The sequence below is a fragment of the Protomyctophum parallelum genome (assembly GCF_964188405.1).
Source record: "Protomyctophum parallelum genome assembly, chromosome: 13".
Lineage (NCBI taxonomy): Eukaryota > Metazoa > Chordata > Actinopteri > Myctophiformes > Myctophidae > Protomyctophum > Protomyctophum parallelum.
Genome location: NC_139708.1, coordinates 37838999 through 37858586, shown reverse-complemented (window position 1 = coordinate 37858586; position 19588 = coordinate 37838999). Strand labels below are relative to the sequence as shown.

Here is a 19588-nt window from a genome sequence, read left to right as displayed (position 1 = left end):
AGCTCATACAACAAGAGTTGGTTTGACTAGAACAAGAATGACTCTCAGTCATAACTGCCAGGTGCAACGAGCTCTTGTAGCGTTCGTTTCCGACGTTCTTTTGTTGGTTCACTCACTGTGTTTTGTCGTGGTTAATATCCTCTATCTCCAGTTAGCTCATAACGTTAGCTTTGTTTGCCATTCGTTCAGAGTAAGGGTTTGTATGCCACTCAGACTACCATTGGCTTAAAAGGCAGCCAATCATGACTAGGTCGCCACTCCGGTCTTCTTTGTGGTTGTCAGTAGTGATGGTGGGTGCAAATGTAGTCCAGGCGCTTTTAAAGCACCTATCATAGATCATCCTCCCCCCTGCTCTCGGCGCTCCGGGGCTGATCGCACAAATCTCATAAATTGCTCCACTTCAAGTGAAAGCCTCGATGACACCATTACGATGAACTGTCCACTCAGCATCCATGACACAGGCGTCCTGTTAAAGAGCTTGGACATTGTCCTGCAACAGCTTTGTTTTAGCTCCGCAAAATTGACCAGGCTTTATAGCCTCAACATGAACCCTATATAGAATGTCCCTAATCTAGGGAGCGAACATTCAGTGAAAATAGCCGATTTACAAGCTCACAAGCTCTGCTATTTTCACTATTTTATTTAGTTGTAAGGCTTAGGTGGTTAATTTATAGTGTGTGTGTGTGTGTGTGTGTGTGTGTGTGTGTGTGTGTGTCCGCTCTAAATCAGAGGTTTTTCAAACCTTTTGGATGGAGATCCAAAAGGTACAGATCGAACCCAAACTAGTGAACAACCTAGTAGGTCTGCTTCTTTCTTTCTTTCTTTCTTTCTTTCTTTCTTTCTTTCTTTCATACGTTCGCATTCTTTGAGATTATTTTGAAAGATTTTTGATTATTTTGTTTAGTTTTTTGTTGCCTTTTTTTTAAATCTTTTGAAATAAAAACCACACCTGTGTGAAGTGAGGGGCGCTCTAATCAATTATTGACCTTATACCAACCTTGAAACATACCTTTGTCACATCACAAAGAATGGTGGTCGCTTTTTGACCAAGGGTTTCCACCAACATACTGTACCAACTTGCTCAAACACACATGACGTAAATATTCCATTCATTGTCAATGGCATTTAATGTTTGTGTTCAGACAGAATCTACACTATAGCTACAGTATATAGGAGGGGCTAGCGCCCCTCGATAACCAGCCAAAATGTAGGAAAGGCAAAAATCACACTTGTGTGAAGTGAGGTCACAGCCAAACGGCTTTTCAGATAGTCTATAATGTCAGTGATACGATAAGAGCAACATTGCTTTTATATAATCAGACCAGTGTGTGTCCAGTGGAAACCTCGTGTGAATCTGATCTCAGGTCAGAATGGGTTAAAGCAATGTACAAGACTGACAAATTAGAAGCAAAATAAAACAAAAGAATGGCGGCAGCGGCGGCGGCAAAAGAAAAAAAAAAGCTGAAGATCTGGAGGAGATCAAGGAGACGCTATACTCTCTGACAAGAGAAGTTGAGAAAGTGTCCAAACAGCAGGAAATGATAATGAACCTGGTGGAACACATCACAGAACTAAAAAAATCTGGTGAAAGAGAAGAAAATTGCGTTCCTGGAGAGTCGAGTGGATGACCTTGAACTATATACCCGAATGGAAGATGTGATTGTAACCGGATTGAAAACCGCACACAGGAGCTATGCGAGAGCTACGGAGACCGGCGGTAACGCCGCCGACTCTGACGAGCCCCCTGCAGAGGAACAACAATCACTGGAGCAGCAAGTCGTAGCGTTCTTTGTGAGTAAAGAAGTGAATCTATACAAAGAGACCAAATCACACCCTCCCCAGTTCAATACCAGCCATAATAGTGAGATTTGTGAATCGCAAATACAAAATTGAGCTACTGAGGAAGTGGAGGAAACTGGAGTGTAGGCCTACATGAATGAGCATCTCACTAAAAAGAACGCAGACATTGCTAGACACGCTCGTATTCTAAAGAAGGAAGGCAACATCCAGGCAACGTGGACGCGAAATCGCAAAGTAATGATAAAACTCAACGGAACACCAGAGGAAGCCAAGGTCGTCGTGATCAGGCATCTCCAGGAATTGGACGAATGCAAAGAATAATGACTTTGACATTGACTGTGACGGACAACAGCATGGAACATACCTGTCGGGAAACGGGGATGGCCAGTCAGGCTACGTTTAGCCGAAGTCACGTAAACAATGACATGGATCCAGCTCGGAGAGGGACTTCGATTCGGCATGCAAGGGTATATTGGAAAGGCACCAGGGTGAAGTCGCTAGCCGGTTTTGGAGCCGGAATAGTAGGCTTGCGCGGCTGCGCCACCGTTTGACAGCGGACTGGCGGACGGCCTGAGCAGGGACTAAGACTGGGCCTGATGGAACGGCACTGGAAACTAAAGGTATTTTTAAATGCAACGCATCGATCGTGTATGGAAACAAACTGCAAAACGTTAATGTAAAAAATGACAGAGACAATTGAACATTTAGGCTATGCCCAATGGAGGATGATACAGAGTATAAACTGCACGACTTTGAATATGTTGATCCTAAAAATCATGTGTTTAATTCCATCAATGCCACCTGTGATTATTATACAGAGGAACAGTTTTGGGATAAGGTTGATTTACGTAACACACTTCCGTTAATACATTTTAATTGTAGGAGCTTTTACAAAAGCTTTACTCCAATCAATGATTTTCTGAACACTATATATATTATATAGAGATATATTAAGTAGGGTAAATTAAAATAAAACAAAAATAAATTAATAACAAAGCCTAGTAGAATAACGGAAACATCTGCTACATTGATTCTGATGGATTGATGGATGATTGATTGATTGATGACCATATTGTCACCAACAGTATTAATTATGTTCAGGGCAAAAAGCAAAACATTACCAGTTCATTCTACAACATCTATTCGAACCCAGTTCAGAAAGTGGGGATAGTAGGAGGAAATTTGACTTTAAACATAAATTTGCACGGTCCACTAAAAGACTTATGTGTCCTTCGATAACAGGAATCCGAATGTGGAATTCTCTGGATGACAATTTAAAGGGTTGTACAAATATTTGCGAATTTAAAAGACATTACAAAAATCTAATATTTAGGCAATATGAAGACGACGAATAGGTTAGCTATCATTTCTTGCACGTGGCATTGCTCAACTTCTTGCTTGTTTTGTTTTACTCTTGTTTTTTTTGTTTTTTTGTTTTGTTTAGATGTGTATGCGCCAATCATTAAAGTAGAAACTAACTTTTAATTGAAAAGGGGGCATGTATTTATAAGAATCTATTCTTCTTACTGCTCCTTTTCGTCATGGGTGTAACAGATGAAAGACAAATGAATTATGAAAGACAAATTAAATTGTTATCTATTATGATTTGTACTGTATTGTGAATATATGTGCGAAATAAAATGAAATGAAATTATGTGAAAGGTGCATCTTTTTACACATCACGAGGGCGTCATTCAAAATACTATACAGGTTGTGATTGGCCAATAGCCACTTTGAATGGCAGTTGGGCAAACATTATTTCCGCACTGCGCGCTCTGCTCCATCATTGGTTGACTAGGTAATGGCACGATAGGTATTAAATGTCTCTGTCCTGCTCTACTATTGGTTGACTAGGTATTAAATGTCTCTGTCCTGCTCTACTATTGGTTGACTAGGTATTAAATGTCTCTGTCCTGCTCTACTATTGGTTGACTAGGTATTAAATGTCTGTCTCCTGCTCCATCATTGGTTGACTAGGTATTAAATGTCTCTGTGTCCTGCTCCATCATTGGTTGACTAGGTATTAAATGTCTCTGTCTCCTGCTCCATCATTGGTTGACTAGGTATTAAATGTCTCTGTCTCCTGCTCCATCATTGGTTGACTAGGTATTAAATGTCTCTGTCTCCTGCTCCATCTTTGGTTGACTAGGTATTAAATGTCTCTGTGTCCTGCTCCATCATTGGTTGACTAGGTATTAAATGTCTCTGTCTCCTGCTCCATCATTGGTTGACTAGGTATTAAATGTCTGTGTCCTGCTCCATCATTGGTTGACTAGGTATTAAATGTCTCTGTCTCCTGCTCCATCATTGGTTGACTATAGGTATTAAATGTATGTGTCCTGCTCCATCATTGGTTGACTAGGTATTAAATGTCTCTGTCTCCTGCTCCATCATTGGTTGACTAGGTATTAAATGTCTCTGTGTCCTGCTCCATCATTGGTTGACTAGGTATTAAATGTCTCTGTGTCTTGCTCCATCAATGGTTGACCAGATATTAGATGCCTGTGTCCTAGCTGCTCTACTATTGGTTGACCAGATATTAAATGCCTTTGTGTCCTCCTCCAGAATTGGTTGACCAGGTATGGCTACCTCCCGCCCCCTGACCCCTCCACTGGTCAGCTACAGGCCTGGACAGCTGTCACTCACGCCGTCAGAGCCATGCAGAGGTTTGGAGGCCTCAAGGAGACTGGACTAGTAGGTGAGAACATGCACACGCACGCGCACGCACACATGCACGCACGCACGCACGCACTCACGCACGCACGCACACACACACACACACACACACACACACACACACACACACACACACACACACACACACACACACACACACACACACACACACACACACACACACACACACACACACAAGATTTAATGCATGGACCGTTTCCGATGCTCTTTTATATGCAAATCTGTATATAAAACAGACCTGTTATCGTGGCCTTTCGATCAAACAAATAAAGCCACTGTTTGCTTTAGTGGTGAAATGCCGAAATGCAGAGGAGAAGTGGATTCATGACAATAAATAACACCCTCGAGTGTAATATTGAGCGTCGCAGTCCCTCCCCCTTTCAGAAAAACGAGTGGCCCAGGAAATGAAAACCCAATGCATTCTCCCATAGGCATTTCTTATTTAATTTATTTAAAGACCTTTTAAGCGCCGTACGAAGCCAACTCTTGTCGTGACAAATCATGACAACACACATAATTTTTCGGGCCAAACAAATAATTACAAAGAAGAAAAACAACAAAAAAAGTGTTGTAACCTGCCGTTTTTTTCTACTTTCTAATTCTTTGTTTGGCCCGAAAAATTCTGTGTGTTGTCATGATTTGTCACGACAAGAGTTGGCTTCGTACGGCGCTTAAAAGGTCTTTAAATAAATTAAATAAGAAATGCCTATATGGGAGAATGCATTGGGTTTTCATTTCCTGGGCCACTCGTTTTTCTGAAAGGGGGAGGGACTGCGACGCTCTATAGTACCACACTCACTCCAGAGGGTCACTATAGTTCCACACTCACTCCAGAGGGACACTATAGTTCCACACTCACTCCAGAGGGCCACTATAGTTCCACACTCACTCCAGAGAGCCACTATATTTCCACACTCACTCAGATTTGATATATTGAATAAAATTAATAGTTTGTTTTTTAATAATAATAATAATAATTATTATTATTATTATTATTATTATATTTATATTTATTATTATTATTATTATATTTATTATTATTATTATTATAATGGTACTATCTTGTAATTATTAGTGAGAACCATATGAGCGTGCAGGGTGAAGTTGTGCTTTTACCCTTTCAGGACGGGAACCCCTTTTGGCAACATAACATTTCAGTCCTAAATGAGTTCATATCTATCTCCACTCAGACGAGGAGACGCAGGCTCTCATGCGAGCGCCACGCTGTTCCCTGCCTGACCAACAGGGGGAGGAAGAGGAGGAGGAGGCCTCGGGACAGATGGCCAATCAGCCGCAGGAGAGGAGGATGAGCCAGAGGAGGAGCGGCCAATCGGAGGAGACCTCGGGCCAGAAGGCCAATCGGCAGCAGGAGAGGAGGAGCCGGAGGAGGAAGAGGGCGGCGGCTACGTGGAGGAGGAGGAGCATCAACTGGAGGTTGTTGTGATGTCACTTCCTAATCTGTGTGCTGTGCTATAGGTAATGTTGTGTCTTTCTCTGTAATGTATTTTTGTTGTCATTGATGTTTTATGTGTGGCTGTAGCTGGGGTGAAAGCCCAAGACAAATTTCCCTTGTGGACAATAAAGTTTACCTTGACTTTGACCTTGAACAAAATGAAAGGAAGGGACGTGAAGTCACGTGACTGGACGCCAGTGATGCGCCATGACACTCAGCTGTGGCAAACCTCGCACCAGAAGTTCCATGAATACAAGGCAGTGAATGGAGCCGGTTGGACCAGCTCATGAACAAACACTATTTATGAACCATTGTGAAGTTTGTCATATAATTGGTTTCAGGAATATAAAAGAAGACACATCACAGGTTGTTTTCTAATAACTTAATTGCTTTTCGACTCGTTTATCATTTTATCGCCACACCGAAATGTTGATTCTTCGAATAAGGTGTCAACAAGCGATCTATAACGATATAGATATCAAGTGGCTGAAATTAGTTTTCTCAGACGGGTGGCTGGCATCTCCCTTAGAGATAGGGTGAGAAGTTCGGTCACGCGAGGGAGACTCGGAGTAGAGTCGGAGGAGTCGCTGCTTCTTCGCCTGGAAAGGAGCCAGCTTAGGTGGTTCGGGCATCTGGTTAGGATGCTCTTGGTCTGTGTGCTGTGCTCGATGAACATGATTGGTTTAGGAAGATAGCCCCTCCCCCCACTCAACTCAGAGTGCAACACTGGAGCACAATCAAATTCTCCACTAGTCCCTCCCTAACATTTTATCTAGTTTTAGTCTTAGTTTTAGTCGTAGCTTAGTCATGTTTATTTAGTTTTCCTCTGTGAAAAAAAGGTTGCAGACGAACATTTTTAGTCATAGTTTTAGTCCGAAATCTGCCACTGCCACGTGGAATGAACGATAGTTCCCATCACTAGACAAAATGGTGTCCTATAAGTGGGTGTGGCCTATCTTCCTAAAGAATTGCTAGACAAAATGGTGTCCTATAAGCATTGGTGTAAAGTAACTACACTGTAAATCCCTGGAACATGTGACGCGTTTAAACCTAAACACCATGTGTGTAATAATAAAATGCCAAGTGTTTATTAATGGTCATAAAATACAGTAGAACACGAGTTCACTCAAACACCTCACGAGAACACCTAGTGTTCAAATTCTAAACACCTATATGACTGACTTTGATTGTAAAAACTAAACACGTTTATGTGTTTAAAAAGTGTTACAGGGATTAAACATGTTCTTCTGTTTATAATCTAAACACCTTGACACGTTTATTAAGTGTTACAATTAGGTGTTTAATATGTGTTCAGAACCTAAACGCGTGGGTTTAGTGTGTACTGTTGTAGTACTATACTTAAGTACAATTTTGTGGTATTTGTACTTTACTTGAGTATTTTCCATTTCCAATACTTTTACTTCTAGTTTTACTCCACTACATCTCAGAGGCAAATATTGCACTTTTACCCCAATGCTACATTTATTTGAAAAGTTTAGTTACTATAGTTGCATACTTGCATTGTAGATTTTGATTATTAACAAAACATGCTACCCATGCTTTCCATCACTGCCAATAAGTCCGTTGTGCTTACCTATCTATGTCCTCGTGTTCTTGTCCCCCCCAGGCTACGCTCTAGCCCCGCCACCTCACAGCTGTCCCACGAGATGATTCGCTCGCTGGTTTTCTATGCCCTCAGAGTGTGGGCAGAGCCGACTCCCCTGGAGTTCCATGAGGTCAGGGCGTCTGTCTGTCTGTCTGTCTGGCTGGCTGGCTGTACCCCATTCACAATTTATTTTATATCGGGGTACATACTTAGTTTAGACTAGTCATTGGTTAGACATGGGTTAAGGTTAGGTTTAGGTGTGCTGCCCCCTGGGAGGTTAGGTTTAGACTAGTCATTGGTTAGACATGGGTTAAGGTTAGGTTTAGGTGTGCTGCCCCGTGGGAGGTTAGGTTTAGACTAGTCATTGGTTAGACATGGGTTAAGGTTAGGTTTAGGTGTGCTGCCCCGTGGGAGGTTAGGTTTAGACTAGTCATTGGTTAGACATGGGTTAAGGTTAGGTTTAGGTGTGCTGCCCCGTGGGAGGTTAGGTTTAGACTAGTCATTGGTTAGACATGGGTTAAGGTTATAGGTTTAGGTGTGCTGCCCCGTGGGAGGTTAGGTTTAGACTAGTCATTGGTTAGACATGGGTTAAGGTTAGGTTTAGGTGTGCTGCCCCCGTGGGAGGTTAGGTTTAGACTAGTCATTGGTTAGACATGGGTTAAGGTTAGGTTTAGGTGTGCTGCCCCGTGGGAGGTTAGGTTTAGACTAGTCATTGGTTAGACATGGGTTAAGGTTAGGTTTAGGTGTGCTGCCCCCGTGGGAGGTTAGGTTTAGGGTGAGGGTTTGAGATAGGTTGTACTTGTAGGACTAATGACTGGTCTAACCAATGACTAGTCTAAACCAAAAACTGTCTAAACTAAGTAGCCTACTGCACCCTTTATAAAGCGTCAAACCGTGTTCCAAAAATAATCAATGTTCCCGGCGTTACTGCTTCAAAATGTTTTAAAATTCCGCTAGAAAGAGACTGTATCAAATATGAGTGAATGACTGTCATCTCCTTGGCGATATCACCAAGATAGTTTGTTTTTGTTTTGGACCACAATTATCTTATACTGCGATTAAAACGAATCCTGCTGCATATTGTCGGAAAGTGCGCTTCGTTTGGCATGGGTAGTAGGCTCATTCGAACTCTGATGCGAATTAAACAACGAATTAAACTACCTCGCCAAAAAGCGGGGGTTAAGGCTGCTATAAGCAATAATAATGTCAAAGTTTTAATGACCTTTTAATGTTTTAGTTTTTTGGTATTCAGACAGCCAGCAATGGGTAGAACACTCCCAAAAAAACATTCAGTCTCTGTCTAGGGGCCGCAATCTGCATTCAAATATCTATAGAAGCTTTGTCATTGGTCGATTTGCCTGTCTACTTCCTGATTGGTTAGTCATTGCGACCGTTTTATTTAATTTTTTACCAATGACAAAGATTCTAGGAACATCTTTGAATGCAGATTGCGGCCCCTATAGATGTGTCACAGAGACTACATGTTTTTTGGGAGCGTTTTACCCATTCCTCCATTGCTGGCTGCCTGAATACCAAAACAATAAAAAGGTCATTAAAATTTTGACATTTTATTTGCTTTAAGGGGTTTCACTTCCAAGTGCACCTGACTTCGATTCACTGCAGGTGTGAATGCAATCCGAATCAAATAAAGGAAATGAAGCAAAACTGTGACGGATGAATGAGGGGTAAACACAGTTGGAGACAGAGAAGGCATTTTTTAACGCAGCGCAAAGATCCCGTCCCGTTACCGCGGATAGACGTGGTCAAATGAGACCGAAGCCCTCGTCGAAATATGGTCAGATGAGCACATTATGTAAAGCGCTTTGGGTACTGAAAAGCTCTATATGAATCTGAGCTATTATTCTTATTATTCTTATTATTAATCAATAGCTTAAGGAAACACAAGTGTAGGCCTACAGAATATTCTGTCTATGTGCGTGAACATGGAGGGCTGTCACTGTGTGTGGGAGTCTGAGTGGAGACTTAATTTCTTCAACTTGTTTAAATATAAATAGTTCAAAATGGTCTGCGATGAGCCTCAGCCATGTGCCGGGTGCCCAAAAGAACAATGCACGCACGCACGCACGCACGCACGCACGCACGCACGCACGCACGCACGCACACACACACACACACACACACACACACACACACACACACACACCAATGTCCAGTCCCCGACGACACACTGCATCCATCACCCTCACTTTACTTTACATCCTAAGTCCTACTCAAAGTATATTTTTTAACACCATAGACTTCACTGTGTAGTTTATGAATTGAACACATTGATAAAGTTCCCTTTACTGGACACAGCCAGTGTGAAGGCAAACGCAGCAAATTAAATATATGCAAGAATGATGCAACTTCTTCTCCGCCCATTCGCATCGAGTCTATACCGAAGTAGAGCTGTGAATGCGACATAAGATGAGCCAATGCTATTCTCCATAGATAAATGACTTCCGTGACCCATGGGAAGAACGAGTGACGTGACTAAAGTATAACATAATGCTTAACGTTCATAAATGGCTGCCGCCATCTTGGAGTGATGCGCCATTTAGTGGTGATTCCATATCTGGTTATAGAATGTCTTTGACCAGAGCCAGGTGACCTTTGACCAGAGCCAGGTGACCTTTGACCTTTGACCAGAGCCAGGTGACCTGAATCAGGCGTCGTTGTTTTCCACGGGGTGCGCACGCCTTTCCGACACTGCTGCTCCCGTGCTTGCGGTCATGGTTCGGTTAGGGATTAGGGGTTAGGGGTTAGGTTAGGGGGTTCGGTTAGGGATTGAGGAACTAAAGCCTGTGCCCATTTCCCCTGCAGGTGTCTGGACCAGCGTCATGTGACCTGCAGGTGGACTTCCTCCATGGTTACCACGGCGACGGGTACCCCTTCGACGGGGTGGGCGGGGCCATAGGCCACGCCTTCTTCCCCTCGGACCCGAACCGTGCCGGAGGAATTCACCTGGACGCAGAGGAGGACTGGGCCTTCAGACAGACAGGTAGACAGACAGACAGGCAGGGAGAGGACTGGGCCTTCAGACAGACACGTAGACAGACAGACATACAGACAGACAGGTCAGGTAGACAGACAGACAGACAGGCAGGGAGAGGACTGGGCCTTCAGACAGACACGTACACGTAGACAGACAGGTAGACAGGTAGAGGACTGGACCTTCAGACAGACAGACAATGTATTTTGAGGGGCGTTTTTTTTTAGGTTTGCTTTAAGCATGCTCCCCCGTGGCGTATATAGGAAAGCAAACAATGGCGGGAGAAACAAAACAATAGGTGCCTTTCACCCTTAGGGCTTGGCCTTGATATTTGAGAAAGTTTAGAGGAGGTCATGTTAAAGAAGGTCTTTTTACAATTGAAAAAATATATGGTACTACACACACACTGGACTAAGGTCCAAAAGCTTACAGTTTTCTTTTCTCACCACAGGGGACATGATGTATCGAGCCTCACGGCTCTTCATCAGCCCTATTTACAATGGAGGGTATGCGCATGCATAAAGTGAATGGCAGATCGAGTGGCAAAGTGAATTTAAGGTTGTTTAACACTAGCTTGTCTGAAGTAAAATCAGACAGAAGTAGCATGTGCTTAAATTCATATTTAAACTCAACCAAAGCAACCAAAGGTATGGCTCCCCCATATCTTGCAAGTATGACTGAACCCTACGAACCCTCCCGCACACTCAGATCAGCCAACGCAGGGAAGCTGGAAGTACCCTCACTAAAAACGCTGGGACAACGCTCCACACGTCCCAATCTCTTCTCCGTTCTGGCTCCAAAACTGTGGAATGCACTTCCCATTGCCGTCAGAACTGCAGCATCACTCCCAATCTTCCGCCGTAGTCTGAAAACCCACCTTTTCAGACTCCATCATGGCCCATAGCACTTACCCTACCCCCTTAGATAGCATTTCTGTAGACTTAGATAGCATTTGATATAGACTTATAGCATGTTATGTAGACAGCACTATAATTGCATTGTATGTAGTCATAGCACGTCATAGTACATATGTATAGCATAGTATAGTATATATGTATAGTTTATATGTATAGTTTCATTATAGAGATATTCCACTGTTACTTTCTTAGCTTACGCATGTTTCATGATAAATGCTGTTATGTGATGTATTCCCATGCTTTTTTGTTCTTGCTTAATGTAAATCGCTCTGGATTAAGAGCGTCTGCTAAATGCCTAAATTGTAAATTGTAAAATGTTTCAGATGTCAAACATTTCTGAGGTGATAGAATGGTGATGGGTGATGATGGTCATGGAAGAGTAACCTTCTGAAAGCTTCATGGGCAAAGATAATCAACTTCAAAATCTAAAACATTAACGCTCAAAATGACCTCTCAGACATACTAGTAATTTTATGCTATCAAATAGAACTTTTCTGTGTGGATGTATGGCAGTGGCGTGCACAGACATTTAGAGGGGCAGGTGCTCAAGTGAAAAAAGGGCACCTTGTGCAGCGCATTTTGGGGCGGGAACCCATTTTGGTGCTTTAGCTATTGAAAAATAGCAGATCTACAAGCTCATAGCTTGTAGGTCTGCTATTTTCTTTTAATCGAAGAACCACTGACATAGAAACATAGCTTTTAGATTTTAGGGGCCTAAATAATATAGTAGAAGCGTTTTTTTATCAAGATTTGATCAATGTCACCGCATGGTCCACACACTACAAATTAAGAAAAAAAAGAGCAAAATTGCCAAAAGGGCAAGGGGTGCTCTAGCACCCCCTAGTGTCTATCTGTGCACGCCACTGATGTATGGGCTGTCAAGGCCAGAAAGTCCTTTTTTCGCCATGCACTCAGTAGGCGTTCCCGCATAACTTCCGGGTAGGATGATGATGTCACGCGCATATCCTCTATTGACCTCACGACAACTGGCTGACTATAGACAACTCTCTCTCTCTCTCTCTTCTTCTCAGAAGGAACAGACCTGTTCACGGTGTTACTCCATGAGTTGGGTCACGCTCTGGGTCTGTCCCACAGCTCCTCCCGTAGCTCCCTGATGAGGCCGTACTACCAGGGTCCTGCCGGGGACCCCCTGTCCTTCCGCCTGGGACCCCTGGACCTGGAGCACATCACCCAGCTCTACGGTACGGTACCGGTGCGGTATATACGTTGAAGACCCTCACACCTCTGTGATGTATAGAATCCAAAAGCGCGCACATCTCAAAAACAATTCTACGGCTGCTGAACGGAAATACGTACAATTAGGAAGGAAGGAAGTCCGCACACCGATCTTAACCCATTTAGACCTGACGTCGATATTTAAAAAATGTCTTCTAAATCCTCACAGTTTTCTGAAATACCTCATGTTTCTATGTCAGTGGTGCTCAATATTTCATGGCAAGGACCCCAAAGATTATATGTAATTGGCCGCCGACCACCATCATCTGAAAATATGTTGTTCCCAGAAGAAAAGATTTGAAAAGCGTTCGCTCTGAAAGAATATATATTCAAAGATTTGTGCCACAATTTTCATGATTTTTCTAAAATAGCAGAGTTGTATTGATAAATAAGATGCAACGTTTCGACCCTTGCGGGTCTTTGTCAGGAAAGATTGATTCCACCTGTCCAGTGGCGTGCACAGATAGAGACATGATTAGGTGAAGTGAACCTGCCCTTTTGCCCTCTGGACACCAATGTGCCCTTTTTGAAAGTTATTTTTTGTACAGTTTGTTCATTTTCTTGTTGGTTTTAGTACAGTGTACAGCATGTGTCCCATGGTGACATCAATCAATTGATCATTGATCATTGATCATCGATCAATTCTGCATTCAATGCTTCTAATATATTATTTATGCCCCAACATCTATAAATCTCACACACTTTAAGGCAGCCAGCCGGTTTCACAAGCTGGTGCCCTTTTTCACTTGAGCACCTGCCCCTCTAAATGTCTCTGTGCACTGCTCCTCCCCTCCCTGGTAGAAAACACTGAAACACTGAAAACATATATATATATATTTGTGTTCCTGCCATCAATCAGATGCTATATTAAAGGGGAATTTCTTCCTAACCGTTTTTTTTTTTTTTTACAAAATCATGTTGATAATATACATATATTTATATAAAAAATATGGTCCTTTAAGTCCACTCATTACACCATATACACTTATTACACTATTATACTATTACAGTTATTACTATCTCTATTATTGTGATGGCATGAATCTAGTAGTCGCCTGATGGGTCAAATTTGTCCTCAAACAGTCATTGCCAAATAGTCAGAGTTAGCTGGTGTGTATTTTTATTTTAGCAGTCTACAAGACACACTAGTACACCACACAGACACCTACCTGTCTAACTACTTCAATGGACTTCAATGGAGTGTCTGTCTGTCTGTCTGTCTGTCTGTCTGTCTGTCTGTCTGCCTGCCTGCCTGCCTGCGTGCGTGTAGGAAAAAGAAGCCATCTTCTTGCTACAGACCCTCCTCGTCTCATAACTGAGACTCACCTTCACCACAGACACACGCACAGACACAGGTACGTGCACACATGCACGCACGCACGTGGTGGAAGTCAAGGTCACATGGTGACAGTTTATTAGGGTGTTTGTTACAAAGGTGGGTGGAGGGAGGGGAAAGTGATCCAAGGAATGCAGGGGAAAAAGGGAATTTTGATTGAATATAATTAAATTCAAAGTAGCTTGGCATGAGAAAACGTGTTACGGTTAAACAGTTTACATATAATAGAATATGAATACACGTGAACTTCAATGATGGTTCAGATCTGTCCATTAATTAAAGCCAGAGACGCCTGAGAGAGGTCTGAAAGCCCGTCAGTGACACCTAGGGGCTGAACATGAACATTTACAGTCCTCGCCAAGACCATGCAGTCAGAATCCACCCATCTGTGTCTTTCTATGTTTCTGCTGCCAGGCAGCCCTCTGTATCTCCTAGCCCATTCTGACCTGAGATCAGATTCATATGAGGTTTCCACTGGACACACACTGGTCTGATTATGAACCCATTCTGACCTGAGATCAGATTCTAAAAAATGTCAGTCGTTCTTCGATTTAAAAAAAGAAATTGCTAAAGCATAACATGATGCTAAAACCAAAATGGGTTCCCGGTCAGAATGGGCTAGAGCAGGGGGTTCCCAAACTTTTTCATGTCAAGGACCCCCAAAATGACACTCATTAGCCTGCAGACCCCCATTTGAAAATGTATGCCAAGGACCCCCATAATAAGAGAAGATTTGTACGGCTCTGGCAGTGATTTTCAACCATTTTTAATTCAAGGTCCCTCTGTTTGACATGCATTAAGGCTACGGAACCCCCATTTAATCAGACCAGTGTGTGTCCAGTGGAAAACTCGTATGAATCTGATCTCAGGTCAGAATGGGTTAATGGCATTTATATCACTTGGATCCCAGTGTATTTTGTAAAATCTAAGTTAAAGGAGAATTCCATACTAAAAGGCTTTCTTACCTTTCTTTGTAGTTGTTACGTCCCCACCAAAGAGGTCCAGGTATTACTTTGTGCAAAAGCTCCTTATTGGCTATTTCCCCTACCATAAGCCCTAAATGAATTGCATTGAATTGAATGGGAATTGAATGGGGCTATGGGGTGTTGTGCTAATTTGCTTATTTCCATCGCTCAAAATTATTATTTGTTTGTATATATCATCTCTTCATAATGTAAATAATATCCCAAGCGGCACACTTTACTACTTATTTTGATGGAAATAAGCGAACTAGCACAACACCCCATATAGCCCCATTCAATTCCCATTCAATGCAATGCAATTCATTGAGGGCTTATGGTAGGGGAAACAGCCAATAAGGAGTTTTTGCACAAAAAAAACACTTGGACCTATTTGGTGGTGACGTAACAACTACAAAGAAAGGTAAGAAAGATAAAAAAGCATTCTAGCATGGAATTCTCCTTTAATGTAACTCTGAGAGTGTAAACATGGAACCAAATGGACCCGTTAGGGTCCAGCGTTTTTAATTATTTTGTGTGGAAAACGGGAGACAATACATTCTGAACAGAAGCAGTGTCTTTTACAAGGGCCTTCAAATACAATACTTTTCTAAGAGACTTTTCTAAAATAAACTGTTAACTGGTTAATATGATCACCTAAAAAAGTGTACTTTTGTTTACTCGGGCAGCGCTGGTTGGCAGGTATATCAATACACTTTTAGACAATATTTCTAGGCCTATAAATGAATGTTATCTCACGTTTCTCTGCCCTCTAGAAGTCACATAGATCGCTGTAAGACCAGCTTCGATGCAGTGGCTCAGATCAGAGGAGAGATGTTCTTCTTCAAAGGTCAGTGCATAGGGGTGCCTGCTAGCCTAGTGGTCCAGGCGCATCATACCACATAATAGGCTCTGCAGTGGCGTAGTGAGCTCATGGTGGGCCCTGGTGCGAGAATATTTTGTAGGCCCCCCACCACCGCCATAAACAAGTGTGCGTGCGCGTGCCCATGCACACGCGCGCGTGCACACACACACACACACACACACACACACACACACACACACACACACACACACACAATAGGACAGGTATAGACTAACATTACAGGTGAGGTGACCGGCCACACAATTAAATTCAAAGGGCCTTTATTGGCATGAGAACATATGGTACAGCATTGAGTAAACTCGTCCACTCACAGTTAACAGTCTTTGTATTGAGTTTGTGCTTGAAATGTACTGTAATTCTGCAAACAAACAAAAATATTTCAATCAATCATTTAAACCAGCCTTTCAGCACCACATGCAGACAGCACCAGCTGCCAAGCTCAGTGTCCATTAGCCCTATAGAACGGCTCTTGTTGTTACATACAGTATGTACAGTATTTCACATACAGAGCCATAGAACACACAGGTTAATTTCAGTTCGGGTTCTACATGGGCGGCCTAAATGTGATGAATGCTCCGTTTGTACTCGCCCATTAAATTATTCCAAAGACGTGGTTAGGGTGGCCAGACGTCCGGTTTCACGCCGGACAGTCCGGTTTTAGACCCACCTGTCCTCCTCCCCCCTCAACCTCTGGCCGGACACATAATTGTCCGTTTTTTTGTGATATACAGTGCTTGTGTCATTTACTGTCATTTACGTCGTCTGTCTGGGGGCTGGGTATTAAAATCTCCGCAGCGCTGCTCAGCTCCGCCTCCGCAGCGTGCCGGCCACACTGTCTTAAAAAGAGAGAGGCTAGTGGAGACGTTCTGAGTGTTGCCATGTCCGCTTAATTATAAGCGACTTTGGGCTTGTTTTATATAATAGGCTACTAAGCCTAGTCAGGCTTCTTTTGGGCTTATTTTCATAGACATGGTTGCTTGGTTCTCTTCCAAAACCTGGCAACACTGCCAGTGGGATGGTCGGTATGTTTGTTGTGCTCTCACAATCACTTTAGTATAGTTAATTCAGAGATAAACAAACCAAATATGCCGAAATGAAAAACTACATTTAATGAGCAATGGAGCAAGGAACTCGACATCATAAAGAAAGGGAGGCTGTGTGAACATATAGGCTACTGGCATCATTCTATGTCCCACACCGATGACCATAAAACTGTATAAAAAAACCCACAAGAAAGAGATTAAACATAAAACATATCTAAACATGAAATAAAATAAATTGATTATAAAATTAATGGCCTTTGTGGTACCCTATAATTTAAAAAGGTTAATTTAATTAGCAAATATATGTTCTCTGTGGACATAATGCTGGAGATGATGGTGGTGAAAATCAGGTGCAATAGTAGTAGTAATAATATTAATATATGGGGGGGGGGATCTGGGAGGGGGGGGGGGGGGGGATCGGGGGAGCGAGCCCCGCAAAAGTGTCCTCCTTTCTGAGGTCTTGCAGGTGGCCACCCTAGACGTGGTGTGAAAAATGGTCCTCTAGTTTTATATCCATGTGAAAGTTCTGGCACAAAACGCTTATTTAGTGAATTATCTCCACTTTTTCAAGAGATGCACACGGACATCTTTCTCTCCGGGCGAGGGGGACCGGAAAAATCGATGAACTGATTTGACAAATACGTCATGTTTACAAATACGTCCCCTCGCCCGGAGAGAAAGATGTCCGTGTGCATCTCTTGAAAAAGTGGAGATAATTCACTAAATATGTGTTTTGTGCCAGAACTTTCACATGGATATAAAACTATAGGACCATTTTTCACTCCACGTCTTTGGAATAATTTAATGGGTGAGTACAAACGGAGCATTCATCACATTTATGCCGCACATTTTCAAATCGACCAGCTCCCGGTGCAAGCCATCTATGCCTGAGATACATGAACATTTACGAAGTATAATTAAATGATCACAGGCATTCTAGGTCTAAGTGTCCATATAATCATCAATAAACAACCTGCCCTGACCTGGGCTCAAAAGCAAAACTACCACAGCCTGATGTCTCCAAACTATCAAACATTCAAATATAGCATTATACACTAACAAAGCTTGTACAAAGATTATATATTCCACTTCCACAGAATGTCCATAACCATCAAGAAAAACACAGCTCATTATATGCCTTACAAAACCACAGCATTAATGAATGGAATGGATGTGGCTGTTACCAGAGTAAGAAGGTCACCTTACGGGCCTTGTACTCAGCAAAGTCAGCAAAGCCCTCGCTCTGCAGTTCTCAATAGAAAGCGTAGCCAGTCCACTGAGTCTCTCTTGTCCCATGCTGCTCCTTAAATAAGTCTTTATCAACTTGAGCTTGGAGAATGAGCGCTCTGCACTCTCTGCAGTGACATGAGGTATGGTGAGATATAACATTAACGCAGTGCAAACATCAGTAAATGATGCTGCCACTATATGTGTCCCTGTCAGGGCTAACTGGCACATGACAGCAAAGTCCTTTGCTATTTGCAACTCTAGATTTATTATAATGATATAAAGTGACTTGCCATAAACCATCAATTTGCATCTGCTTGTATTAAACGACATTAAACTCACCAACATTGCAGCTGTAGGGAAAGCTTGAGTCCACTTTCAAACTGCAAAGCTTTTGTTTCATAAAAATCCACCGAATCTTTTTCCCACTCAGCTCTGCACTTCGTTTTTCTTCGTTTTTTAGTTTTATCTCACTACTAGAACTTTAACTGTGAGGTAGATGTCAACAGCCTCCATTTGTTTTTTCAATGTTGTGGACCGGAGGCGAGATTCTTTTCCCTAGGATGGCTGCGGGATTCGAGGAATTTAGAGCGCTGTGATTGGTTGTCAGTGGAGTAGGAAGCGCTGGGTTGTGTTTTGGACTGCACACAAGTGTTTATGCCTACTAGTACTCTAACCCTAACCCTAACTCTAACCCTAACCCTAACTCTAACCCTAACCCTAACCCTAACTCTAACCCTAACTCTAACTCTAACCCTAACCCTAAACCTAACCCTAACCCTAACTCTAACCCTAACCCTAACCTAAACATAACCGCAAGCAGGGGAGCAACGCATCCTTCACCAACCTTAATCCAGTTTTTTTAATGCAACCTTAATCCAAAAACTATTAAAAAGTCTGCGGCTGTAAAAACTATGGCGGTAGTGGGGCGCGAACCAGCGAAGTATTATTACAAGTCGGCGGAGTAGTCCACTAGGCTAGCGAGGCAGCTGGCAGAATGGGGTTTATGTTTATATTAGAAGGTGAGGTTCCGCCCGCGCGGGTGGTGCTTTCCTTGACTACTAGTAGTAGGGCGGGGCGAACTAGTAGCCGGCGTGGTAAAACGAGCGCTCCTTCCCTGAGCTATCCTAGGAAAAATGATATAGCGGACCGGAGCGTGGAGAAATAGTTGCTAAGATACGATACTGCATAGTGATTGGCTCTGCTGCATGCCTATGAAGAGTACTGACCAATGAGCTGTGCCTAGCGCCTTGCTAGACACCAGGATCCATGTCTTCCTCCTGTTCCCATAGCTCAGCTAGCTGCCCCTTCTGCTTGTGTGTATGTGTGTGTGCAGAGCCGAAGAGTTTGATCAATCCTCAAGGGGGGGACTGTCGCGGATTTATTTATTTATTTCCCAAATGGTCTAAAAATGAGTTCTTTAGCATACTTTTACC

At 42.8% G+C, this 19588-nt stretch overlaps 2 protein-coding genes across 2 annotated transcripts in view; both read left to right on the top strand.

Moving 5' to 3' along the window:
• Window positions 1-19588, top strand: part of wbp11 (WW domain binding protein 11) — a 317048-nt gene that overhangs the window by 223444 nt on the left and 74016 nt on the right. The window lies entirely within an intron of this gene.
• Window positions 1648-19588, top strand: part of mmp17b (matrix metallopeptidase 17b) — a gene marked incomplete at both ends in the record, with an annotated part of 29039 nt that continues 11098 nt past the window's right edge. Inside the window, 8 exons of the mRNA XM_083779088.1 lie at window positions 1648-1791; window positions 4366-4498; window positions 5688-5931; window positions 7578-7686; window positions 10380-10557; window positions 12497-12667; window positions 13972-14050; window positions 15773-15846. Coding sequence (XP_083635214.1) covers window positions 1648-1791; window positions 4366-4498; window positions 5688-5931; window positions 7578-7686; window positions 10380-10557; window positions 12497-12667; window positions 13972-14050; window positions 15773-15846 — 1132 coding nt within the window. The remainder of the gene's footprint in view (window positions 1792-4365; window positions 4499-5687; window positions 5932-7577; window positions 7687-10379; window positions 10558-12496; window positions 12668-13971; window positions 14051-15772; window positions 15847-19588) is intronic.